The sequence below is a fragment of the Saccopteryx bilineata genome, chromosome 11 (genome assembly GCF_036850765.1).
Source record: "Saccopteryx bilineata isolate mSacBil1 chromosome 11, mSacBil1_pri_phased_curated, whole genome shotgun sequence".
In the NCBI taxonomy this organism is placed as follows: domain Eukaryota; kingdom Metazoa; phylum Chordata; class Mammalia; order Chiroptera; family Emballonuridae; genus Saccopteryx; species Saccopteryx bilineata.
This window is the reverse complement of record NC_089500.1, coordinates 69,174,004-69,198,728: the sequence shown is the minus strand read 5'-3', so window position 1 is coordinate 69,198,728 and position 24,725 is coordinate 69,174,004. Positions and strand designations below refer to the sequence as shown.

The 24,725-nt window shown below is 56.8% G+C and overlaps 1 protein-coding gene across 2 annotated transcripts in view; it reads right to left on the bottom strand.

The window, feature by feature from the left end:
* KCND3 (potassium voltage-gated channel subfamily D member 3) overlaps window positions 1–23,470 on the bottom strand; it is a 198,966-nt gene extending 175,496 nt beyond the window's left edge. For both annotated transcript variants that reach the window (XM_066247284.1, XM_066247285.1), the window contains exons 1-2: window positions 23,340–23,470; window positions 13,134–14,312 (exon numbers count right to left, since the gene is read on the bottom strand). In XM_066247284.1, coding sequence (XP_066103381.1) covers window positions 13,134–14,239 — 1,106 coding nt within the window. In that variant the 5' untranslated portion in view covers window positions 14,240–14,312; window positions 23,340–23,470. The remainder of the gene's footprint in view (window positions 1–13,133; window positions 14,313–23,339) is intronic.
* Window positions 23,471–24,725: the final 1,255 nt, after the last annotated feature.

Sequence of the window (24,725 nt, the reverse complement as noted above, 5' to 3'; positions counted from 1 at the left end):
AGAGGGGGGCTGGGGGAGCGCAGAGCAGGGTGTGGAGGGGGCACAGAGGGGGGTGCAGAGGGGGGCTGGGGGCACGGAGCAGGGTGTGGAGGGGGCACAGAGGGGGGTGCAGAGGGGGGCTGGGGGAGCACAGAGCAGGGTGTGGAGGGGGCACAGAGGGGGGTGCAGAGGGGGGCTGGGGGAGCGCAGAGCAGGGTGTGGAGGGGGCACAGAGGGGGGTGCAGAGGGGGGCTGGGGGAGCGCAGAGCAGGGTGTGGAGGGGGGCACAGAGCAGGGCACGGAGGGGTGTGGGGGCACAGAGCGGGGTGCGAAGGGGGGCACAGAGGAGGGTGCAGAGGGGGACTGGGGGGGCGTCGAGCAGGGTGCGGAGGGGGGCACAGAGGGGGGTGCAGAGGGGGGGGGCACGGAGCACGGTGCAGAGGGGGGTGCAGAGCAGGGAGCAGAGGGGGGGCAGCCTGTACTGTCACAGCCCACCAGGCTTCCCCACCAGAGTTGCTTCCCTCCACTCCCAAACCTCATGCCTGGCCTCCTGCTCACCACTGAGCTGAGCCTCCATCTCCCCAGTGGGCCTGGGGGCGGGGGAGCAGGCGAAGGGCTGAGTTATTCCCAAAGCCCCGCTGTGGGGGGTGGGGGATTGGGCAGGGACATCACCAACACCCAGATGTAGGACATGGGCAACAAGGTCACCAGGGCTCAGAATCTTTCTAGAAAGGGAGGTGGCGTGAGATTTTAAACAGTTCTTGTAAAAGATATTCACAACGGACATTTATACATGCTGCGTATTACCACTTTTCCTTAAACTGTTTCTGCATAAATGCTACTTGTCCACAAGAATGTCCCATCTCCTCTTCCTGTCTTCCTTCAACAGTATGTGCTTTGTCTGCGGAGAGACTCGCCTCCTGCCTACCACACGGCGTCCCGCTTGTCCCCACTGGCCTTGTCCCCCATCATGCCGATCTCGCCTGTCACCATCCTGCTTCCACTCTACTCTGCTGACCTTTGCCAACAGGCCCAGGCATCTCTGGCCCTGGCACCTGAGGAGCCTGAGAGGCTCAGAGCTGGCACAGGTCAGACTCACGCGAGTCTGAAGCCCAGCGTCCCCGCTCACCAGCGGCCGGCTCTGAGCAAGCCTCCACTCCCTCAGCGGCAGAACGTGGTCACAGCAACGTCTCTCTCCAGTGGGTCATGGAAGGTCCTGAAGAAATGCCTGCAAATGATTTACATTTACCCAGTACCGGGACCATCACAAAAGCACGATCATACTAGCTATTACTGTTGATGACGGGGAGGAGGAGGAGGGACAGTGGCCCTGGCGTATCAGGGCGAGCCTTTTCTGCTCACCAGTCCTCCGTGGGAGCTGGCCAACAGCTGCTCCTCTGTCTCCTAGATAACAGCCCTAAGGAGACCCGAACACGGCTCTTACATTGTCATTTCCGTCCTGGGGCCAGCCTCTCTCCGACTCCCAGGCAACTGTGGAAGGCACTTTACTTGGGGACAGACAGAAGTGACTGTCCCTCTCGGGCCGTAACTGCCCCTCTCTCCCTGGGTCAGGCTGATGGCTTCGCTCTCCCCTCCTCACCAGCACGCTCTCTCTCCCTCTCTTTTATTACAGCGTTTACTTCAACCTTTCATTCTCATTGCATACATTCATTTGATTATTGTCTGCTGCTCCCGCTAGAAGGCCAGCCCCAGCAAATTTGTTCTGCCTACGACCACGGCCTTGGCCTCCAGCATGCTGCCTGGCACACGGAGACCCACAATGTGTGTTCAATAAACAACTGAATAAATGCATTCACATTTAACTTGTTCACGTGATCTTTCAAGAGCCAGCTGGAATGCCACCTCCCCCAAGAAGCCTTCCCTGGTTCCTGCCTCCTCTGTTGTCCCCTCACACTCTCCTGCTCTTCACTCTTAGCTCATACCTTGCTGAACTTAGAAACGTGGCTCTGTGTGCACAGGGCACCCCCGCCACTGGACTGAGGTTCCTTATGAAGCAGTGAACTCTAAAGGAGCCACAAAAGCTTGGTCTAAACCAGGGGTCTCAAACTTGCAGCACGCGGGCCGCATGCGGCCCGCCAAACAATTTTGTGCGGCCCGCAGACTAATCCACGAAGTTCAAAATATTTTGGATAAAATTAAGTAAGCCTAGGGGCCTACTTGTATTTTTCATTTCTCTAGCATCCTAGCTAGATATTAGCTTAGTTAACAGCAGTTGTGATGCGAACTACAGTTTCTGGTCGTTTTGTGACACTGAGTAAACTGCATGTACGATTGTGCTTGTTGTACTGATTTTTTTTTTGTTTTCAACTGCAGTGAGAAAAGCGTTGCGTAACAGTTGCCTTTTGTAGACCTAGTGCGGCCCGCCGAACGGCTGTGATCTTGCTCTGCGGCCCACATGCTGAGTTGAGTTTGAGACCCCTGGTCTAAACCCAGTACCACAACCACAGCCTGGGTGCCCAAGTGAGTTACTCACACTCTCAATGCCTCAGTCTTCTTCTTCTTCTTCTTCTTTTTTTTTTTTTTTTGTATTTTTCTGAAGTTAGAAACGGGGAGGCAGTCAGACAGACTCCCGCATGCGCCTGACTGGGATCCACCTGGCATGACCACCAGGGGGCAATGCTCTGCCCATCTCGGGCGTTGCTCTGTTGTGACCAGAGCCATTCTAGTGCCTGAAGCAGAGGCCACGGAGCCATCCTCAGTGCCCGGGCCAACTTTGTTCCAATGGAGCCTTGGCTGCAGGAGGGGAAGAGAGAGACAGAGAGGAAGGAGAGGGGGAGGTGTGGAAAAGCAGATGGGCACCTCTCCTGTGTGCCCTGGCCGGGAATCGAACCCGGGACTTCCGCACGCCAGGCCGATGCTCTACCACTGAGCCAACCGGCCAGGGCTGCCTCAGTCTTCTTACATGCAGAATGGGAACCAACACCCACCCCCGGGAGTCTGTCCTCACTCCTCTTCTCTCTTTCTAGATAGACCCATGCCACCTAGCACCGTGTCTTGCTCACAGGGACAGCTCAGCCCATGTTTGTTGAGTCACTGAACCATCACTGTCCCTGCTGCTTTACCAAGGACCCTCTGTGGAGGCAGGTCAGAGGGGGCGCCCGGGGTGCCAGGAGCATGTCTGACATTTCTCTCTAAGGAGAAGGAGGGAATGAGTGGGACAAGCAGTATCTTAAGTCCCTGACGGCTCTGCCCACCAGCCTGGAACTGCCAGGACCAGGTCAGTGCCACCCATGAAGGCTGTGGCACTCTGAGTCGGCATCACCCTGGGCCAGGCACTGACCGTTGTTGGTCTGTGAACATTCAGACTTCATCTCCTAGCCACACGCCAGTGGAAGCATCCTGTTACTATTATTATTTTTCAGCAAAACCTATAAACAAATTTCGCTTTCCTGGGTCAGTGTTGCCTATTTAATTATCATTGCAGGAGACTAGAAAGAAAACCTTGTCTTACTCAGAAAACCAATATGACTTTTTAGGTCTGGCAGAAACACAGTATGAAGGGGAACTTCCACTGGCCAAGAAGAGAGGCAGAATGGAAGTGTCAGCAAAGCTGTCCACAGGTGGCACCAACATTCCCAATGGGGGGGGCACAGGAAGTGGGCCCCACGGCCCCCTCCTCTCCCGCCCCTTCATGCTGGCCTGGGCAACCCCAGCTCTTTTCCCTGCTTCAGCTAAGGATTCTGGAAACTGCCTCTTTAGCCCCCTCCTCCCTGAGAAGCTCCTTTCTACCTTTCCAGCGGCCTGCCGGCCACCTCAAGGACGTCAGGGTTAACCACAGACGCGGCAGGTGCAAAGCCAAGTTCATCGTCTCTTCCGCTCCCGTGACCTCCTGCCAAGCTGTTCCTCCTCGAGTGTCTGCCAAGTCCGTATCTCTAATCAGCCCATCTTATCATTCCAGAGTTACTTTGACTTTCCCTTCTCCTGGATGGCTTCCCACTCTAGTTCCTTCTCTCCTTTTCTACGGGCCACGGTCCTAGGACCTGACTTCTTTATCTCTTCCCTGGATCAGCCTTCTGGCTGATGGCACCATGTCCGAGGTCTTCCTCCTAACACACCTCCGGGAGACAGCCACCAAACACGTCTCCCTCATCAGTGCACCGCGGCAACACCTCGGGCAGCTCCCTCATGCCGAACGAACAGATTCCTTCGCCCAATACTGTCGGTTCTCCCCGTCTCTCGGAAACCTTGCATTCCCGTCCTCCTCATATCCCTAAACACCAGCAAACACAATATTCATGAAGCTCCCCGAGCACCGTGCCCTTTTGCAATGTACCTACATTTTCCATTTCCACAGTTCAAACTCCTACCCACCGTGGTTGGTCTAGCTGAAATGTCACCTTCCCCATGAAGGCAATCATTCATTCATCGGCAAATATTTACTGAGCCTTTACTCTGTGCCGACACCCCCTCGTGATCTGGGCACGGGCCCCCCGTTCTCCCCCCCGGGGGCTCCTAAACATATTCAGATCCCCTCCTGCTGCATTGCAAACTTCTCAGGGATGGGACCAAGGTCTCATTTATTTCTAGATCCTCCGCAAATACGCAAATACGTACTAGGTGCTCAATAACCTCGGGTGCGGTGACGGGAGATTTACGCTGTCCATGGTTCTGATATCGTTTCCTTGACTTTTCATTCTCCTAGTTAAGTTTGTTTTATTTATTTATTTTTTTTCCCTCCTGCTTAAGTGCGTGTGACCAGGAAGAAGTAAAAATAAACTAATGATACTTCTCAGCAGCTCTAAGCCTGTAATTATGGTTAACTCTCGGCTATCCATGCCACCAGAAAAACAGCGGTGGAGAGTCCGCCGGGAACACAAAAGCATTATTTCCCCTCAGCCCGACATGTATCGTTTTTCAGGAGGCGAGTGGTCTTTTGAGTTCTGTTTGGCTGAGCAGGTTGTTACTTGTGATTGCAGCCTCTCGGTAACTGGCTGGGTCGGAGACAAGGACCGTGCTGGTGGGAGGAATCCAGTCCTTAACGAGGCATCTGCTCTGTGAGGACCTCAAAGTTAGAGACCGGGCAATCCGAGCATCACAGGTGCTCGGGCTGTGTCAGCGCAGCCCCCGGGGTCGGTCAGTTTCTCTCAGATGACTGTGAGGGTAGGGATGTCCCAGCCGCCCCCCCCCCATGGCCCACTGTGGCATCCAGAATGGTTTTTGTTTAAAGATGACAATGACCAAGTGCCATTGGGACTGAGTGACGTTCTGGGATGGAGCAGTCTTGCTGGCGTCAGGACGGTACCTTGCTGGGCCACCGGGAGCCACTGGACGCAAATCCAAGAAAATAAGGTTTGCAATTTTGCATCAATGGCAATTGATAAGGGGAGGGGTGGTTTCCCCTTGTCCCCTTCTGAAGCAAACAAATAGTGAATGCGGTGATTCGGCAGCTGCATTAGTTGGGGAAAATTGATGCACATTTCATGTGTCAGGGAGCTGAATCCCAGAGAATGAAGCCAGCCTCCCAGAAAATGGTTTCTTTATATAGTTCCATCCATTTATTGTTTGATTGGACTTTCTGTATATTAAATTCAAGCTGTTCCGCTGCTCATGGGTATTATGATGCGTTGGCTCGGTGGGAAATAATGAAGGTGATGGGATTTTACAGCATCACATTACAAAGGAGGCGTCCCCAGCCTCATCCATCTCTCCATCAACTAGCTCGTGTGCGAGGTGGCACTTATATTAAAACGATTTTTCTGATTTAGTTTAATGACACTCATTCGAGTCCTGACACCCGAAATATGATTACATGAGCTCAGTGCAATCACCCTCCACCCCGTCATGGTCAGCAAAGGCTGAGTTATCTCCTCTCCCCCACCCTCACCTTCCTTCCCACCCATCATTTGCATCGAGCTGGGAGGAGGCGGGTGGGCGCCGGGGAGAAGGGGCCTGTGCATGTTCTGGCCTCAGAAAAGCAGGCTGGACAGAGGCAGGACTCAGTTGGAAACCATCATATCTGATACTTTTGGCTAAGACCTCTGGGTGCTCAAAGGTACTGTGGTCACCTCTTCCTGTTTGTCACAAGCGGGACCCCATTAGACACTGGTTTGAGGCCACTACCGCACAAACCTCCCAAAATAAATAGTGATGCTGGAGCCTGGGTTCCCCACTTTCCACACACAAAAAAAAACTAACTTGGAGATTCACCAGAAGACGGACACTTAAGATACAGAAGTGGTTGGTTGCTTTCAGGGTCACCTTCCTGAGGATGAGTTGGGGTGGAGGGGGGTAGACTCATAGCTAAAAGTCTCTGCTTCTCTCCACGCCCAGGAAGAGCTCTCAGCCACGATGGCACGTGGCCTGGGACAGGCGCTCCCTCCTGGGTGACAGAAATGGAAACTCTGAGGAAAGGGAGGGCTGGGCTGCCTTTTATTTATACTATTTTCAGGCAGAATAATTGCTGCTCCTCGGGAAGAATCATGCTCGTGTTTATTGGTGTGTTTCAAGAGGGAAACCCAAACAAAACCAAACAGAGAGAGAGAGAGAGAGAGAGAGAGAGAGGAAGATTGATTTTGAAGGTTCTGGAAGAGAGCTGTGACATGGGCATCAGCCCGGAAACCCCTGTCCAAAAACTGCAACGGCCTGAATGGCTGGCTAGGAAGACCGGCCTATCGTGGTGGCCCTGGTGTGACGCACCCAGAAGGCTCGTGTCCCAGCTGAGAGAATGTCCCTCCTCTGCAGCCTGAAGCCCTCCGCCTGCTCCTCTGTTTACGCAGCTGCCACAGCCACGGATTGGAGAGTGGCACCTCGGTTTGTTTCTGAGCCGAGACTGGCCCCCAGGGTGGCAAGCACTGTGCCCAGGCCTTGGCAGGTGCTTGCGGAGTGCTGCCCGGGGTTGAAAGGAGACTCAATCCAGGCGGAGCTGCCCCTGCTCACTGCCAGCCCTGCTCTCAGAGGGCCACACTCTAATGCGGGCTCTCGGCCGGGTACATCCCCTCTGGGGCCGCGGCTGCCCTGGGCCTTGGGGCCACCCTGCAGTGCTTAGAGGTCTCTGGTGACATGCATCTGCCAGGAGTGGCAGGGGTCTGTAGGACTGTGTCTTCTGGGCTAGTTTCTTGCTGTGGTCACTGCTGGAGCCTCCAGCTGGCTTGGGGGCTGTCTGTCACCTCTATCTTCAAATAGGCAGAATCGCTCACTTTCTCCATTGTCATGCTATCCGTCACTCAGGTCCCCACCATGATCACCTCTGGCTGAGATTACTGTACTAGTTTCTCTCCTACAATGTATTCAGTGCCCAGGACCCAGATCTCCTCAACACCTTCCAGTGGCTCCCCATTCTCAGGTTAGTGAAGGCCAAGGGCAAAGTCCTTGCATCGATCACGAGCACCCTGCACGAGCTGCTCCCCCATTACTGTGCCCGCCCACACCGTGCTTTCGGGGCTCCCCCGTGAGAACTGTCTTGTTCTTCCAAGAACAGCACCCAGAGCCCCTCCTGCCCAACGGCCTTTGCTCCCCAGCGGCCCACACTCCTCGGCTCTCTGCTCACGACACCTTGTCTGAGAGGCCCGTCTCGACCCAATAGAATAGAGCAGCCCTCCCTCGCCCCCCCACACTCAGCACTCCCGCTTATCACACCACACTTTGTTTTTCTCTGTAGCACAAAGGGCTGCCTCAGAGTATGTATTTATCTATCCATTTGCTGTCTCGTCTCCTCCGCTAGAACGTAAGCGCCACGAGATCAGGGACTCTGTTTTCTTTGCTGCTGCATGCCCAGTGCCTGGTAGCTACTCGGTAAGTATCTGTTGAATAAATCATTAGATCAGGGAAAACTTCATCCATAAGGGGGCTATCTTTGATTCCCTTTCTGTTCCTCCCTGGCCCCCATGTCTGTAGCGGGGGGCATGGCCAAGCAGCCAAAAACAACGAAGGGCAACTTCCCTTGCAAGGACGTCCCCACCCTGTTAAGGCTGACGTCACGACTAGAGAATGCTTTGCTTCGCCTCCCCATCTCTGCCTTGCTCACAGGTAGCCTGACCAGCTGACACCTGGATAGCATTTCACTGGTTCCACCATGGCCGGGACATGGTTGGAAGATGGGTCAGCTGGGGCACAAGCTTATTTGGTTGACCAGGTGTTTACCCAAGCCTCCTCCGTACCAGGCCCTGTGCTGGGTAAGGGCCATCACACAAAGGTCTCTGGAACAGAGATCTACCCCTGAGGAGCTCACATGCTGGGGGAAACACACAGAAACAGATAAAGTGAATAAAATGCGGCAATTCACACGACAGTTGTTCAGGGACTACACCTGGGCAGCAGGAGGAGGGGAACCCAGCTTCTGGAGGGCAGGGAAGGCCTCCTCAAGGCTGAGTTTTGAAGGGTGGCGGGAGTCAGCCAGACGCAGAGTGGTGTGAGGGCGGGTCCCCGGGCGGCCGGAAGAGCCTGAGCCGAGGCCTCTTCCTCCCGCTCTGCCTGCCCTCTCATTCTGGCTCAGAGGAAGAGCACCGAGGCTCACTAAATTCCTTTGTCTGCAACTGACACTGGGCTGCCGTGCAAACACAGGGCTGTGTGTTCTCAGAGCCTGTCCTGCTGCCTGGCGCACAGTGGGCACCCAGTAAATTCTGAGGGAATGAAGGACTCCTAGTTGGCATGCAGGTCTGTACCCTCTCTTCGGAATCTCGGCCCCAGAGAACTTAAGAACTGTCTGAGAAAAGACCTTGAGGTCATTCGTTCCCACCAAGCGCACTAGGATCAGTGGCCCCGGGCCGAGGCACTTGGGAGTTGGAACGAGACCTGGTGGGACCCAGAGGCTGGGGAGGAAGGCACAGCCAGCCAGAACTCCAGGGACTGAAGGGTTAACACAAACGGACCTCAGATTGGCGCTGCTTCTGCACCCGGGCACCCGACCAAGGGCCCCGCTCCGAGCTGTGCCCGGACTGACCTCCCAGGCTGGACTCCCGTCTCCCGAAACCTCAGGCCAGCCCCTTCCAGGATTGTGTTTTGAAGGGAAATGCAAATCACCTGGAGGCTGCTTCATGCTTGGAAGAAGAAAAAATTGATTCTGTTTTTGTTCAAGTGATTTTTTGGACACTGTCAAAGCGCTCTCAACGCAGGGCACTGGGTGGCAGAGGCTGCTGGTCTCAATTACATAACCAAGCCAAGCAGGCAGCTGCAGGCTGTCCCTCCGGGGGGGATGCTGTCCCTCGCCCTTCCCAAGCCCCGTTGCCTCTCCCCTGCCCGAGACAGACAGCCGAGAGGACCTCTCCCATCTGGGCCCGCAGCTGGGACCGGGGCTGGGCCTCGATGGCCCTGGGGGAGGCTTGCTCCCAAGGCTTTCCCCCCTGCGTGCTCCCCTCTTCCCCACGCCCTGACCCCAGGCTTCACCCACAGACGAGCTCAGGCCCCCAGCCAACCCTGATACCAAGCAAAGTCAAGCAAAGTTAAGAAGGAAAATCGGCTTGGAAAAAGCCTACGACATATAATACAATTCCAAACTAATTCCCAAAATAAGATGTGTTGGTCTTATTTAATATTGGGAGTTCGGCATTATCCCTTCCCTCTGTTAACTGAGATAAATGAGGATTTATTTTATTTATGGCATAAATTGTGAGCACCGAGATTAATCCTTTAATGGGGCATTTGGGAGCTCCACTGTCGAGGGGGCAAAAGGGAAGCGTGGGCTGGACACAGGTGTCTCCGCACCGGCACCAGAGGCCGCAAGGAAAAGCCGTCCGCCAGCCTGGTGGAGGCTGAGCTGTTATCGTCCCGTGCGCTTAAGATATTTTGAGATATTAAATAAACGGGAATAATTGGCTCCCAGAGGCCCCTCCCTGGAGGACACCTGAGTAACTTATCATTGAGTCCTGGGAAAGGGGGCACAGATGGGCACCAGAGCCAGGAAGAGCCAACTCCTTCACTGGCCAGATGGCCTCAGCTTGTTAGTCAGCCCAGCTCTGCAAAGGAGCTGAAGACAGTCTCCCCCCAGACCGGAAGCAGGAGTTCAGGGGAGCACCAGCGTGGGGAGGGTCTGGAGACGGGAAGAACTCGGTGTCTGCTGGGGGCTGTTGGAAGCAATCAGATGGAATGGGCAACATGGCAGAATTATTGGCTTTTGGTGTTCCACGGCCACCTGGGGCTCAAACGACAGCAAAAGGTAAGAAAAAGAGGCTTTCTGAACTGACCAGTGAATGCGCTCAGGACAGAAGCCAGCCAGGGGAGATGAATGTTTCCAGGGTCGAGTCTGTAAGACCTCTGATAAGGGCATGAAGGTGCCCACGGTGCCACAGAGCTTCTCAGGGGATGGACCAGACGCCAGGTGAAGGCTTACCTCCTTTCTCTCAGGGGGCCAGGGCTGGGCAGAGCACAAATCTTAGGTCCACCCTAGAGAGAGGACTGGCAGGTCTGGAAGGCACTGAGGACAGTGTCAGACCAAGCAAATGGAAAAGGTGCCCTTCACATCAACTTAGCCATTAAAAAGCATTTGCCAAGCACCTGCTATGTATAGCCAAGCAGTGAGCCTGGTGATGGATGGTTCCAATTGGCAACTCAGGTCAGTCAAAGCAGCTCAGCCCAGCATCGGACGACGCCGGCCACCGTGGCAGGGAGGAAAAGGTCTCCTTCGCCATCACTTCCAAGGTTCAGGAGGACACTGCTCAAGATTCCTTTCTTGGCCACTGGCTTCTCCTCCTGGACACCGTGATGCGTGGGGGAGGGGCGTGGCACCCACAGTCGGGGGAGCACGCTTCTCCCACGCAGGTGCCCCTCCCTGCCTCTTTGCCTTCACTCTCTGTGCTCCCCCAAGAAAGTAAACGTGAGGCCAGGGCTGCTCACCCCTGACAGTGGACGTGGCCCCTTGATCTACAGGATGAATGCTAAAGGAAACCCATGGTCTGCCCAGCGACAGCAAAACCCTGGAACTTTCTATGCAAGCAGCCTTTCATTGGAAGGCAGTATTTCAGCTTGCCAGAAGGAGATGTTTTGTTTACAAAGCCCCCGTGTGCCTAGAACGGTGCCTGACATGCAGTACTCACTGCACGAATGCTTTCTTGACAAATCGATATGACCAGAATAGACTACGACAGCCCAAGGCCGTAATAAGAATAGTAATCGCTCTAATGGTCTGATTCCCACCAGTGCGCCCTGATGGTTTGGAAACAAGTGGAGTGGGAACTGAACAGAGAAAGGGCGCTAGATGGAGACAGCCACACTGGTATTCGCAAATCGGCTCTTATAGGCTGTGTGATTACCGAAGTTTACTTAACCTCTCTGAGCCGCAGCTTCTGCATCTCCAAATAATTTTTCCTACCTTGCATTAAAGAGATGATATATGCAAAGTGCTCCGCACACGGCTGACACACACGCTGCTGTACTAATAAAAACTGATAGGCAGGTGGCACTGAAGTTGCCACTGATGTCTTCTGAAATAATCCCATTTTAACTCTGACACCCATCCATCTGCCCTGTTTGCATTCCATGGCAGTCGGAGGCATTTCTCTGGTGTCACAAGTCCCATCAAGGGGCACCTGAGGGCACTGGACAGTCAGAACCACATTGGAAGCACAGCCAGGCAGGTCCTGGCCACGGGTGAGGTCCCCTACAGGAAAGCGAAGGGACGGCCAGGGTCGGCCCAGAAGGGGCCAATGCACCCACTTCTGACACACTGGTGCACTCTCCAGCCTATCTTATCCCTAATCTCCCATCGTACCCAAAAGCCTACCTCTGCTACCTGAGCCAGGAAGGACAAGGTCAAATGACCAGACATGCTTACCCGCTCTGGGTCGGGGGGCAGCTACGTGAAGAAGTGTGTGTGTCTCAGAGTGGGAGGTGGAGGCAGGATGACCTCCATCAGACAGACAGACAGACAGACAAGGAGATAAAGGGAATGCCCCATCCAACGTGGCCGTCACAAGTGGACAGGGGCACTCCTTGCCTTCCCCCTCACTACTCCCTTCAGTGCGGCAGAATGACCGTTGTAGTCATTGTAAAAGATCCTGTCACCTGCTCAGTCATTCCCAGTAAGTACACGCATCCCTACGAAAGAGTGACACCAGCACCACAGGGTCTCAGCCAGGAAAAAAAAATCGAATCGCCAGGATTCCACCAACCAAATTGTCAAAGACCAAATAAAAAGCTTCATGAATTCTCCACCAACAATATAATGCTTCCTGGCCTAAGCAAATAGAGACCCAGCATATGAATTGCGAAGGGGGGTTGCATTAGCGTCAATGGCTTACAACAGCTGATGCAGAAACCCTAAGAAATATACACCTTCCTAAAGCTGCCTTCCCTGGCTCTACTATCGGCACAAGGTTCTCATCTCCTCCCTCAGACCCCTTCTTCTGATGGAAGGCTCCACACTCCAGCACCATAAATACACTGCTGTGACCTCAGCTGAAGAAGGGACCTCTGGGAGATGAAACAGACGGAGTCCCCTGCCACCTCGCCGAGGGCGTCTGTCTCCCTCCCTTTGGCAATATTGCTGCTTCTGTGTCTGACCACATGATTCATCCAGACCGCCCTCACAATCACCCAGGTAGGCTGCTGGGTCGTTGAATCCGAGAATCAGGCTGAGAAAGCAAGACTGTTCCTCCTTCGGTGAGAAAGAAACAAACTGGGGGTGCCCCCCGCTCTTCAGACAACCCAAGTTCAGAGTCACTTAGAGAACGTCTGCTCAGGGCTACCAAACCCGTGAGCGTCTGGGGCGGCGGAAAGGAAAAACGAGGCGGAAGAGAAAACAATCTGCAAGGAAACTACAAACAAATGCAGGAAGGACCCAAAGAGAGCACGCTTGGTGTCTTCTGTTAACAGAGACCTGTACCCTCCTTACAACACTCACTGAACTCTGGGGGCGCTGCTCCTCCCCACCTGCGGCCCTGGCTCTGACCCTCATACGCACAGACACATAAAGAAATGCAGCGATCACCACCCCACCCCACCCCGCACAGAATAAAAAGAAATGGTGCCTTAACTTTCTAAGTTTTATAAAACACACCAAAAGAAAGCACAATTCGGAGCCAGCCACTGCCCCCAAACAAATCAGTCACGTGTCTCCCCCTTCCGAAGAAGCAACTAACTGCCTGGTTCACACGTGTTGGGTGTGATACTCCGCCTCCTGGGCCCCACGCTGACGGCATCCAGGGCCGCCCCGCCCCACCCAGCCCCGGCCTTGCTGCACGCAGGCCGCCCTGCCCACTCACCCCAGCGTGGTCATGGTGACAATGGTGTACCAGAAGGAGGCGGGGATGCTCGTGAACTTGCTGGCAGAGGAGCCCTTCTCGGCATAGAACATCACAGTGGCGAAGATGATGATGGCCATGGTGAGGGAGAAGAGCAGGAAGCCGAGCTCGGAGGCGCAGCTCTTGAGCGTGTAGCCCAGGATGCGCAGGCCCTGCGAGTGCCGGGAGAACTTGAAGATGCGGAAGACGCGGAAGACCCGCAGCGTGACGAAGGCGCCGGACACGTCCTCGTTGTTGGTCATGACCAGGCCGATGTAGTAGGGCATGATGGCCACCACGTCGATGATGCTCATCACGCTGCGGATGAAGCGGTAGCGGCTGGGCGCGGCGAAGAGCCGGAGGAGGTACTCCACCGTGAAGATCATGACGCAGGCCGTGTCCAGGCAGAAGAAGGCCACCGAGTAGCGCTCGCCGCACGGCAGCTCCTTGCTGCCGGGCACCGTGCCGCACGGCACCGTCTCCACCACGTTGGTGATGACGGAGACGGCGATGAAGAAGCCAGTCACGTAGTAGAAGACCAAGGCCAGCGTGCTGGTGTGCGGGTTCTCGAAGGCCCGCCACATGGTCTGGCGGAAGCTGAGCGACGGCATGGACTCCTGGTTGTTCTCCGAGTCGTTGTCGTCCATGAGCCGCTCGGCGTTCTCGCGCTTGCGGTCCTTGTACTCCTCGTAGCAGCAGTCCCCGATGATCTCGGGGAGGATGCCGTAGAAGGCCAGCTCGTCGTCGTAGGCCGAGATGCACTCGTAGCGCGGGTAGTGCAGCTTCCCGGTGCGGTAGAAGTTGAGCACGCAGCGGAACACCTCGGGGTCCCGGTCGAAGAAGTACTCCTTGGTGTCCTCGTTGAAGAAGAACTCCTTCTCCGTGCTGCCCAGCAGCGTGTCCGGGTAGCGCTCCAGCGTGGTCCGCCAGGTCTGGAACCTCCGCCCGCTCACGTTGAGCACGATCAGCTCGTCCTGCCGCTTGTTCTTGTCGGCTGGCGCCAGGGGCATGGGGCAGTTGGCCACCGGCATCCACCCAATGGCCGCCGCCCGGGCGAAAGGCAGCCAGGCTGCCACTCCCGCCGCCATGGTGACTCCAGCTCTTGGGCCGGCGGCTGCGCAGACGCTCTGCACACCAGCTTGGACTTGAGTTCAGCGACCCCTGGGAGACAGGAGGAGAGAGCAGAGAACCAACCGGTGAGTCCACCATCGACCTCTAGGTGGGAGGTGGGACACAGGGAAGGGTTACTGGGGAGAGAAACAGCAAATATCTTTTTTTTTTTTCTGAAGCTGGAAACGGGGAGACGGACTCCCGCATGTGCCCGACCAGGATCCACCTGGCACGTCCACCAGGGGCGACGCTCTGCCCCTCCAGGGGGTCGCTCTGCCGCGACCAGAGCCACTCTAGCGCCTGGGGCAGAGGCCAAGGAGCCATCCCCAGTGCCCGGGCCATCTTTGCTCCAATGGAGCCTTGGCTGCGGGAGGGGAAGAGAGAGACAGAGAGGAAGGGGGGGGGAGGGGGGGAGAAGCAAATGGGCGCTTCTCCTGTGTGCCCTGGCCGGGAATCGAACCTGGGTCCCCCACACGCCAGGCCAACGCTCTACCGCTGAGCCAACCGGCCAGGGCAACAGCAAATATCTTGAAGGCAAACTAATTAGAGTGAAATCACCACCCACGAGAGAGGACTGGGTTCTTTTCCGCCCTCCCCTGTCGGGAGGGCATCTAGCGTGGGGGCAGTGCGGCCCCGTGGAATCACCCGCTAGCGTAGGGGCAGTGCGGCCCCGCAGAATCACCCGGGCGACGCTGACTGACACATTGTCAGGTTCCGGAAGGGCTCAGGAGCACGTGGAGGGAAAAGCCTCCTCAGCAGGAAGATCTGGGAAAGACACGGGAAATAATCACCTCTGAAAGGTTATGGTGTTATTAAGAATTTAAATTGGAAGAGGGTAAATGAGTTCTCATTAAATGAATTTCAAAGTGGGATAAACATGCTAATTTTTATTTTACTCTTTAACCCCCCCCCCCCCACACACACACACAGGGTAATCAGGAATGGGGTGTGGCTGAAGGAGGTGTATAAACATATTTCTACTCCACTCCGGGGAGGAACAGGCCCGGCTGCCCAGAGCTGGGGAACGCTCTGAGATGTCAGGTGACTACAGTAGGCCCGGGGCTTGGCTTGGTGCAGCTCTATCCCCAAGTCCAATGGAGAAGGCTGTCCCCAGCGGAGTGCTCCTCTCTAGGACGCCCAACAATCTAAGGTCCAATCGCGACCCTCAGAGCCGTGACAGAAAGACGTGGGAGAGGCTGGGCGGCCAGCTGGGTCCCTTTCCCGCCTTGTACAGGGACTCTGGGATTCCTGGTCCACCTGCCTCCCCTGCACTGTCTCTCCCAGAGGAAGCCGATCCACCCTCCCTGCCATCTCCAGATTCCTCGCCTCCCATGACCATCTGCCCACCATCCCTAGCTCCCTTGGGTTACATAACACTCCTCCTTCCATGCCAGCCTCTTTCACCTGGCCCCGCCCTCGGCTGTTCCCGCCCAGCTCTCTGAACCACACTGTGCACACACCTCCCCGTCACTTGCCTGGATGGAGGAAACAATGGCATGGCACATTATATTTGGCTCTGGGAAGCAGATTTACCTTCCCAGTTCTGGCTTTTTAAAGATGATAGTGAGATGACTCTGCAATCCCCAAATGTGCACCATCTGCGGCTAGACATGCGGTGACACAGAAACGCACGTAACAGCAACGGGAAGCTGTTTGGGGTTAACGCACTGGTGTTCACGAACCTATATTGATCACCCAGAACCGAGTCTGACGCAGAGTTACCGGGGCCCTTGGAATGCAGCTGGTTCGATGCTAAGGAAACGAGGCAGAGGTGAGTCCTATAATGGGATTGAAGCTTCGTCTCTCCCGGTCAAACCCCTTCCCCTGACTCCAGCCCTTCTGGGATTTCAGATCTCTACCTGCTCCCATCCCGAGGTGCACTGGCCTTTCCCACCTGGATGCCTCTGAAGCTGGACAGGTTTCACCTGGATCTCCCCACCTGCAGGAAGCTCTTCACCCTTCGCTCTCAGGTCCCCTGACCCCAGTGTGGCCACCTAAGCCGCCTTCCTCATTGCTCTACCCAGCGAGTTGCCAAACAAGATAGCAGCTTCCTCCCCTCACTAAGGCCCCCGTTTTCTCAGGCTTCTCCTTGTCTCTCCTGGCCTGCTTGTCTCTCACCACCACCCCCAATCCCATTTCTCCTGTTTCCCAGAAACCCATTCTGCTCCGAGTCACGTCCCTAAGGCAAGCTTCTGCTGGCACTTTACCCCACAGCCTGTAAAATCAAGTCCAAACTCCTGGGCCCAGCATCCCAGCACTTCCACAATTAGATGCTTTCCAGCCGCATGTCCCATGCACCCTGTTTGGCCTCCAGCAACAAGACCACAGGCCGGCTCATGCACAGCCCTTGTGGGCACCCATCTCTGGGCACTCTGCCTTCTCTTGGTATCATACTATCCTTACCTTGCAGTCCTCCCTTTAGAACCCTACCTGGCCTTTACCCTTGTTGTGAGGCCCCCGCCTCTTCCCACCATGAAATCCTCTCGTGGTTTGGGCTCCCGGCACCATGTCGGCCCCTATTCTCTAGTATCCATCACCCTCCGGCCTGGATTACAGATGCTTTCTGCACGTCTCATGAATAATCATGGCAAACCCTGGCCAGGGAGCTCACTTGGTTAGAACATCATCCTGATATGCCAAGGTTATAGGTTCGATTCCCAGTCAGGGCATATTCAAAAATCAAGCAATGAATGCAAAAATAAGTGGAATAACAAATCAATGTCTGTCTCTCTCTCTCTCTCTCTCTCTCTCTCTCTCTCTCCTGCTCTCTGTTTCTCTAAAGTCAATCAAGCCTGACCAGGTGGTGGCACAGTGGATAGAGCATCAACCTGGGATTCTGAGGACCCAGGTTCAAAACCCCGAGGTTGCTGGCTTGAGCATGGGCTCACATGCTTGAGAGCAAGGTCGCCGGCTTGAGTGTGGGACCATAGACATGACCCCATGGTCGCTGGCTTGAGCCCTACGGTCACTGGCTTGACTGAAACAACCCCCCCCTCCAAGTCAAGGTACGTATGAGAAGCAATCAGTGAATAATTAAGAGTGCTGCAACTATGAGTTGATGCTTCTCATCTCTCTCCCTTCCTATCTGTCTGTCCCTGTGTTGCTCTCTCTCTCACAAAAAATAAAAAATCAGTCAATCAAAATAACTTAAACAATGTTTTCAATATAGTAATCGTGGCTAACAATAATTGAGCAGTTCCTGTAGGGCAGCACTGCTGTGGACCACCTCGTGCCTCTCTCCCAGCCAGGCAGCCCGGTGCTAACCACTTCCTGAGGTCTCCCTGTCAGGAGACAGCAATGGGGTCTCCTGAGGCCCGGCTGTGGGCCGGGCACAATTCCACTTGCTGACGTGGACCATCTCATCTGATCCCACCAACACCCTGAGCGGCAGACACCGTGGCTGTCCCCATGTCACCGACGAGGAAGACGATGCGAGAGGAGCTGTGCTAACTAACCAATGGGATAAGTGGGCAGCGAGGTTTGAACCCAGAGAGTCTCACTGTGGAGATCGAAGGTTCAGCCAGGCTGCTGCCCTGCTTCCCCCATCACACCAAGCTCCTTCAGGGCGAAGGCCGTGACGCCCCCATTTTCACGGGACAACCCAGGAGGGAGCAGGGGGTGGCACCCAGTGGGTGCTCACAGCACCGCGAGCCCCCTCCCCTTCCACAGGCCGTCTGCAGCCGTCAGTCCTACTCCAGGCCCTGCAAATGCCATTGCAGAGGTCTTCAAAGGTGGGCCTCATCCCTCCAGACAGAAAGTAAACTCTGGGGAATGATCTGGATCAAAAGAACCCAGTTTACATGCCTCTGACTCACTGTGCCCTTGGTTGCGTTTTCTCCAGCAGCCGACCTCTGCCTCAGTTTCCCAGTCTGCACACTAAGGAGAATATTCACAGGTCCCTTGGCTCCCTGAGGAGGAGAGCTTGGTCCCGATGCCATGGAAGACTACAGGAATGACAATGACATTCCCTATTAATGTCATCACTGGGAGACAGAAGAACAGCACAGGCCTAATGAGCCCTTGTTACGGGAGCTGAGGACAGAACGGGGATCATTCATCTCCGGCAGCAGATAATCCACAGGCCGCTGCTAGAAGACTGGGGAACAAGCCCCATGCGTGTTGTATCTTCCAGAAATGTGCCCTTTGAGCCCCCTATGCTTCCCTCGGCTTCCAGGAGAGCGTGGAGTCCTCAGCCCACACTTGGCTAAATGATCTGAGGGGTAAGGGAAGCTTGGGAAGCCAGCCCGCCGTGTAAACTTGGTCACAGATAATTCCAATACAGAGTTAGTTAACATTCACTGAGCACTGACAACGCTCTGTTTTAGGCACTTTTCTAACAAACGTTTAATTGAGTCGCACAAAAATTCTATGGCATGGACATTTCGGCCCATGTTTCATTCAGGTAAGGAGACCAAGACCCAGAAAGTGTTTTTCAAAGTGGCTAAATTCCACTTTGTGTCCGGGACTTGGCAATTTTCTAATAGCTCACTGCCAAATGGCTTTCCGGACTTAGGTATAGCCAGATCCGATGTTGCCCCCGAGGAGAGAGCGGGGTGCAGAGTCTCTCCTTGCTGCATCCTGGGCCGCCGAGAACATGGAGGCCCTGCATCCCAGTTTCAATGCTGTGTGAACTTGTGAAAGCAAGCCACCATCACCCTGTGGGCCTCACCGTCCCCACCTGTAAAATCAGAGAACTGGAGAAGCAAGTGGCAAGCAGCCCTTCGGCTGTAATCATCTTCATCTTCCTGGATCCAGGACATCTCGGCGGCAGCTCAGGGCTTACTGAGACCTCTTCGTAACTGTCGCCCATGCAAAGCAGGAAGTGGAGCATCTGGGTTTGTTGCTGTGAGCATGGAGTTAGCTGGAGCTGCTGCTTAGCAAAGGCAGTTCTGGGAATTTCTGGTGAGACTGGTGCCCACCCAGAGCAGGGCACACAACCCGCGTCACTCAGAACTCAAGGCTTTGGATGCTGAGGTCCACCCGCTGAGCCCCCAGAGGATAAAGGGGACAGGTTCCCAGATTCTGGGCCCTGGACCTCTCTGACCCTTAAAGACCCCTGCTTTATCCCAGAATGGAGCTCAGAGAAGCAGGGCCTGTAGGGGATTTGAGTGGCAAAGAGTGAGACTGCAGAGCTAGGAGGTACCCTGCAGCACGCTGCCGGGGCCAAACACACAGCTCTGCACACAGAGGACGAGGCCCTCTCTGCCTCCCCAGACTCGCTGCCTGGTAACCTCCCCAGACTCACTGCTGGTAACCTCCCCAGACTCACTGCTGGTAACCTCCCCTGCCCTCTCTGCCTCCCCAGACTCACTGCCCGGTAACCTCCCCAGACTCACTGCTGGTAACCTCCCCTGCCCTCTCTGCCTCCCCAGACTCACTGCCCGGTAACCTCCCCAGACTTGCTGCCTGGTAACCTCCCCTGCCCTCTCTTCCTCCCCAGACTCACTGCCCGGTAACCTCCCCAGACTCACTGCCCGGTAACCTCCCCAGACTCACTGCCTGGTAACCTCCCCTGCCCTCTCTGCCTCCCCAGACTCACTGCCCGGTAACCTCCCCAGACTTGCTGCCTGGTAACCTCCCCTGCCCTCTCTTCCTCCCCAGACTCACTGCTGGTAACCTCCCCAGACTCACTGCCTGGTAACCTCCCCTGCCCTCTCTGCCTCCCCAGACTCGCTGCCTGGTAACCTCCCCTGCCCTCTCTGCCTCCCCAGACTCACTGCCCGGTAACCTCCCCTGCCCTCTCTGCCTCCCCAGACTCACTGCCCGGTAACCTCCCCTGCCCTCTCTGCCTCCCCAGACTCACTGCCCGGTAACCTCCCCAGACTCGCTGCCTGGTAACCTCCTCTGCCCTCTCTTCCTCCCCAGACTCACTGCTGGTAACCTCCCCAGACTCGCTGCCTGGTAACCTCCCCTGCCCTCTCTGCCTCCCCAGACTCACTGCTGGTAACCTCCCCAGACTCACTGCTGGTAACCTCCCCTGCCCTCTCTGCCTCCCCAGACTCACTGCCCGGTAACCTCCCCAGACTCGCTGCCTGGTAACCTCCCCAGACTCACTGCCCGGTAACCTCCCCAGACTCACTGCCCGGTAACCTCCCCAGACTCACTGCCCGGTAACCTCCCCAGACTTGCTGCCTGGTAACCTCCCCTGCCCTCTCTGCCTCCCCAGACTCACTGCCCGGTAACCTCCCCAGACTCGCTGCCTGGTAACCTCCCCTGCCCTCTCTGCCTCCCCAGACTCACTGCCCGGTAACCTCCCCAGACTCACTGCCCGGTAACCTCCCCAGACTCACTGCTGGTAACCTCCCCAGACTCACTGCTGGTAACCTCCCCAGACTCACTGCTGGTAACCTCCCCTGCCCTCTCTGCCTCCCCAGACTCACTGCCTGGTAACCTCCCCAGACTCACTGCTGGTAACCTCCCCAGACTCACTGCTGGTAACCTCCCCTGCCCTCTCTGCCTCCCCAGACTCACTGCCCGGTAACCTCCCCAGACTCGCTGCCTGGTAACCTCCCCTGCCCTCTCTGCCTCCCCAGACTCACTGCCCGGTAACCTCCCCAGACTCACTGCCCGGTAACCTCCCCAGACTTGCTGCCTGGTAACCTCCCCTGCCCTCTCTGCCTCCCCAGACTCACTGCCCGGTAACCTCCCCTGCCCTCTCTGCCTCCCCAGACTCACTGCTGGTAACCTCCCCAGACTCACTGCCTGGTAACCTCCTCTGCCCTCTCTGCCTCCCCAGACTCACTGCCCGGTAACCTCCCCTGCCACGCTGAGCACCGTCGCCTTAGCCTCTCCACGCCCGTGGCCCATGGGTAGTTTGCAAACTGCTTTCAGGTGAGTGATTGAAAGCTGGGGAAGGATAAACAACCGCCCTCTAGCATAAAAGCCTCTGCTCCCAAGGCCAGACCGTTACCCCATGCTTTAATTCAGGACAATCTCCCCAAAGAAGCACAGGAAAGGGCCAGGCCACCTCCAGAGGCTCAAGCCTTGTTCCTCTGGTAAAGAGTACCCTCCTAAAAAGAGCAGCTACCCCATTGCTACTTTCTCTCCCCCACCCCTGTGTGTGTGTGTGTGTGTTGGTGGCAGGGGTTCAGGGTCAGGGTTGGGAAGGGGAAGAAAAGTGTCCCACCGGACACTGTGCCCATGGCCACCCCAGCCGTCACCTCCATATAACCCTGCAGGCATGACCCGGCTCCAGGAGGGCCTCTTGGTGGCTCGCACTGCAGCACGGGCCCCGACAGGCACCAGCGCCTCCCGGAGCCGACCTGGGTATGAATTCCTGCAACAGGCCCAACAGTGCGGCCCCATTTCCAGCCAATGGCACTGCACATGCCTCAAATGCCAAGGTTTTACTAGGACGTGGACGCCTTACAAATGAAAAATCTGAAGCTATTTTTGTTTTTGGCAGAAGAGTTTGACAGTGGGAAAGATGGGGGTGGGGGCAGGCTGGGGAAGACACATTTGAAACAGGTGAGTGCTGAAATGACAAAGGCAAAGAATCCTGGAAAAGGGAAACCGATTTTCCCCTGCTGTAAAAAGTCAGCACTGTTCAACAGCTTCTGTTGGGAGGGGGAGGGCCAAAAGTGGACAGAGTGACCAGACAGCCTGCCCCAGGGACTGACCCCTAACCTGAGCACAGGCTCAAGGCAGCAAAGATGTCACATTGCCACGATCTGCCCTTCAGTGACCTCGGCACAGTGTTGGGGGTGCGGGATCTCTCTGGAAACTTTTACTTTCCACAATTCCACATCACATTGCTGAGCCCAGAATGAGGGGCTTTCTTCTGTGCCCCCCAGATTTGGGTAGGCAGGGAGGAAACTGACAGGGTGCTAAGCTGGGGCTCCTTGGGGTACAGGCCCGGGACACACACAGGTTCTCTTCTCCCACAGTGCCACTCCTAGGCTGACCACAGCACTGTCCTGAACCCTTTCCTTCCAGCCTCCTTAACAGCAAAAAGGAACCAGCCTCTGATCTTGCTTCCTCTGGGGGTCTCTTGTGTACTTGTATTCTCTTGCATTTAGGGAGTGACAAAGAAAAATAAACACATCGATTCCTGACCGTGTGCCAACATGTCCACATGGGGAAATGTACACATGTTTGCACTGAATTTGGGCACGCCCAGTCCCTCTTTCTACAGACATAAAACACCCAGGTGCCCTTGAAGGAACAGTAAATAAGGTGTAAATGTAATCATCACGTACATTCCTGCAAAATACCAACATGCACCATAGAGCAACCCTTGCGGAATCTTATAAACAGACCACTTTGTGCCTAGGATCACGAGAAAGTTCAGACACCCTCCCTTAGCAAATACAACGAAGGCTTTTGCTATAAGATTCCAGGTCCGGTACCTCAGCCTGTTGCTGACATGTCACGGCTGCCCGGGATAAAAAAAAAAGCAGGACATCTTGGACTTCATTCAAATGTCAACACTAAGCAAGTGCAGGAATTTAGTTGATTCCAGGTAACTTCTCTGCCCAGTCCCTTCCGCGCCACATCTCAGTGTAAACACCTCGCAAACCCCCTCCCCGCGCCGCGTTGGCCCCTCGTCCCTTGGAGGCCTTTCCCAGAGCTCGCAGGGGAGAAGCGGCGTCAGGCAGGGCCAGATGTGCGGGACCCCGGCCTCTGGTAGGCACACCCCGGCTCGCCGGGCTGGAGAACTTTGCGAAGCGCCCCAACTCCCTGCTTCCGACCTCAGCCATTTCTCTCCTTTTCTCACAAAGAGCCGGGGGGACGGAGCAAGCCGTCGCCCCCTGCCGCCGGATCCCGGGGCGCTGCCGCTGGCACCCCAGAGCGAAGGCAGGCCAATGGAAAGAGGGCAGAGGTTCACACACCCACCCCCCAACCTCGCAGCGCCTGGCTGTCCGGAGGTGGCTCCGTAGCCGGAGGGAACCGACGCCCCCAGGCCGGCTGCCGGCTCCCCCGCGGCGCCGGCCCCACCCCCAATCCTTCCGGCGCCCCAGCGCCCACCCACCCGGGCTCGGGAGTGGGAGGGTGCCGCGTGGGCAGCTGGAGCAACAGGCGTGGGAGCCGCGCTCCTTACACTTCTGGCTCCAGAAGGCTCGGTCGCGTCCCTCTTACCTTCGGCGAAGCCAGCCCCGGCCCCGCGCGCGGGGAAGCTCCGGCCGGGGGCCGCGGAGGCGCCGAGCACCCAGCAGCGCGGGGGAGCGCCCAGCAGCCGCCTCGTCTCCGCCGGAGTCTTTCTCCCTCCCTCGCTCGGTCCGCTCGTGCGTCCGTCTGTCCGTGGGCCCCTCCCTCCCCTGCCGCCCCAGCCCGGGTTCAGCAGCGCGTCCCCTCCCCGCCTCGCCGCTCCGCTCGCGGGCTCGCGGGCTCGCGGCGCCCTCGCTCGCTCCCTGCCCCCGCCGCTGCCGGCGCCGCGCGGAGCGGAGCCGGCGGGCCACCGGCTGCCTGGTGAGGTCTCTCTCCTGAAGCGGGGCGGGGGCGCGGCGCGGGCGGGGCGGAGAGGAGAGTCCGGGGGAGGCTGCGAGACTGCGCCCTGGGCTCCTGAGCGATCCCCGCCGGCGAGCGGCTCAGGCCCGGCTCGGGAGCGCGGGGCCGCTAGGCAGCGGAGGGAGAGACGAGGAGGATCCGGAGGCTCGCCGCGGAAGGGTGCCCGGGGCGAGGGCGTGAGGGGGAGTGACTCCCCGAGCGAGGGTGTGAGTGCGTGTGTGTGTCTGTGTGTGTAGAGGGGCGCGCGCGTGAGCGGGGGCTGGGGGGCGGGGAGAGGAGGCAGAGCCTGGTGCGTCTCCCCGGGCAAGTGGAGGAATCCTAGGGTGTGCCTGGAGGTGGCGGAGTGTGCCGACGCGGGTGTGAGTGCGTGTGCCGGCGAGGGTGGGCGCCGGGGGTGAGCGTGGCAAGGTGAGCTCAGTTTGGGGGTGGGGGCGGAGCACGGAGTAGGCGTGAGTGTGAGCTCGGGGGCGTGTATGGTGGGGACCCAGGGAGAGATGTCCGAGAGAGCCAGTGTGTGCGCGCGTGGGGTGTGTCAGGACCTAGCTGGGTGTCTGTCTCTCATCGACTGTCCACGCGACAGAAGCCCTTGCTTGCGGCGAGCCCAGCCACGGGCGAAGTGGAATCCGCTACCGCACAAGCTTCCCGGCTCGCCGCGCTCTCAGCTCCATGTGCTGGGACTGGACAGGTCCCGGCGTGTGGGGCACACGAACTGCCCTTACCCCAGGTACGAGCCTCTCTCCTCTCAGAGCGCGAGGGGCACGACCTGACGGTAGGAATTCGCCCTCCTAGCCCTCCACGTGTACCCAGGATCCAGATCCGAGTCTGGACTTGGGAGCGTGCATTCTCAATCCGGGTCTGCCCGGTCTCTCGGTACGTCCCCGAAACCCATGAATCCTCATTGCCCGGTGCCTCGGCCCAGGTTGGGGATCAGGCCGTCGGCACGTGCCGCACGGCCCGGCGTCTGGAGCCCCGAGCCTCCGGGGGAAGTGGTATCGGTCCCAGACAGTCGAGGCCCCA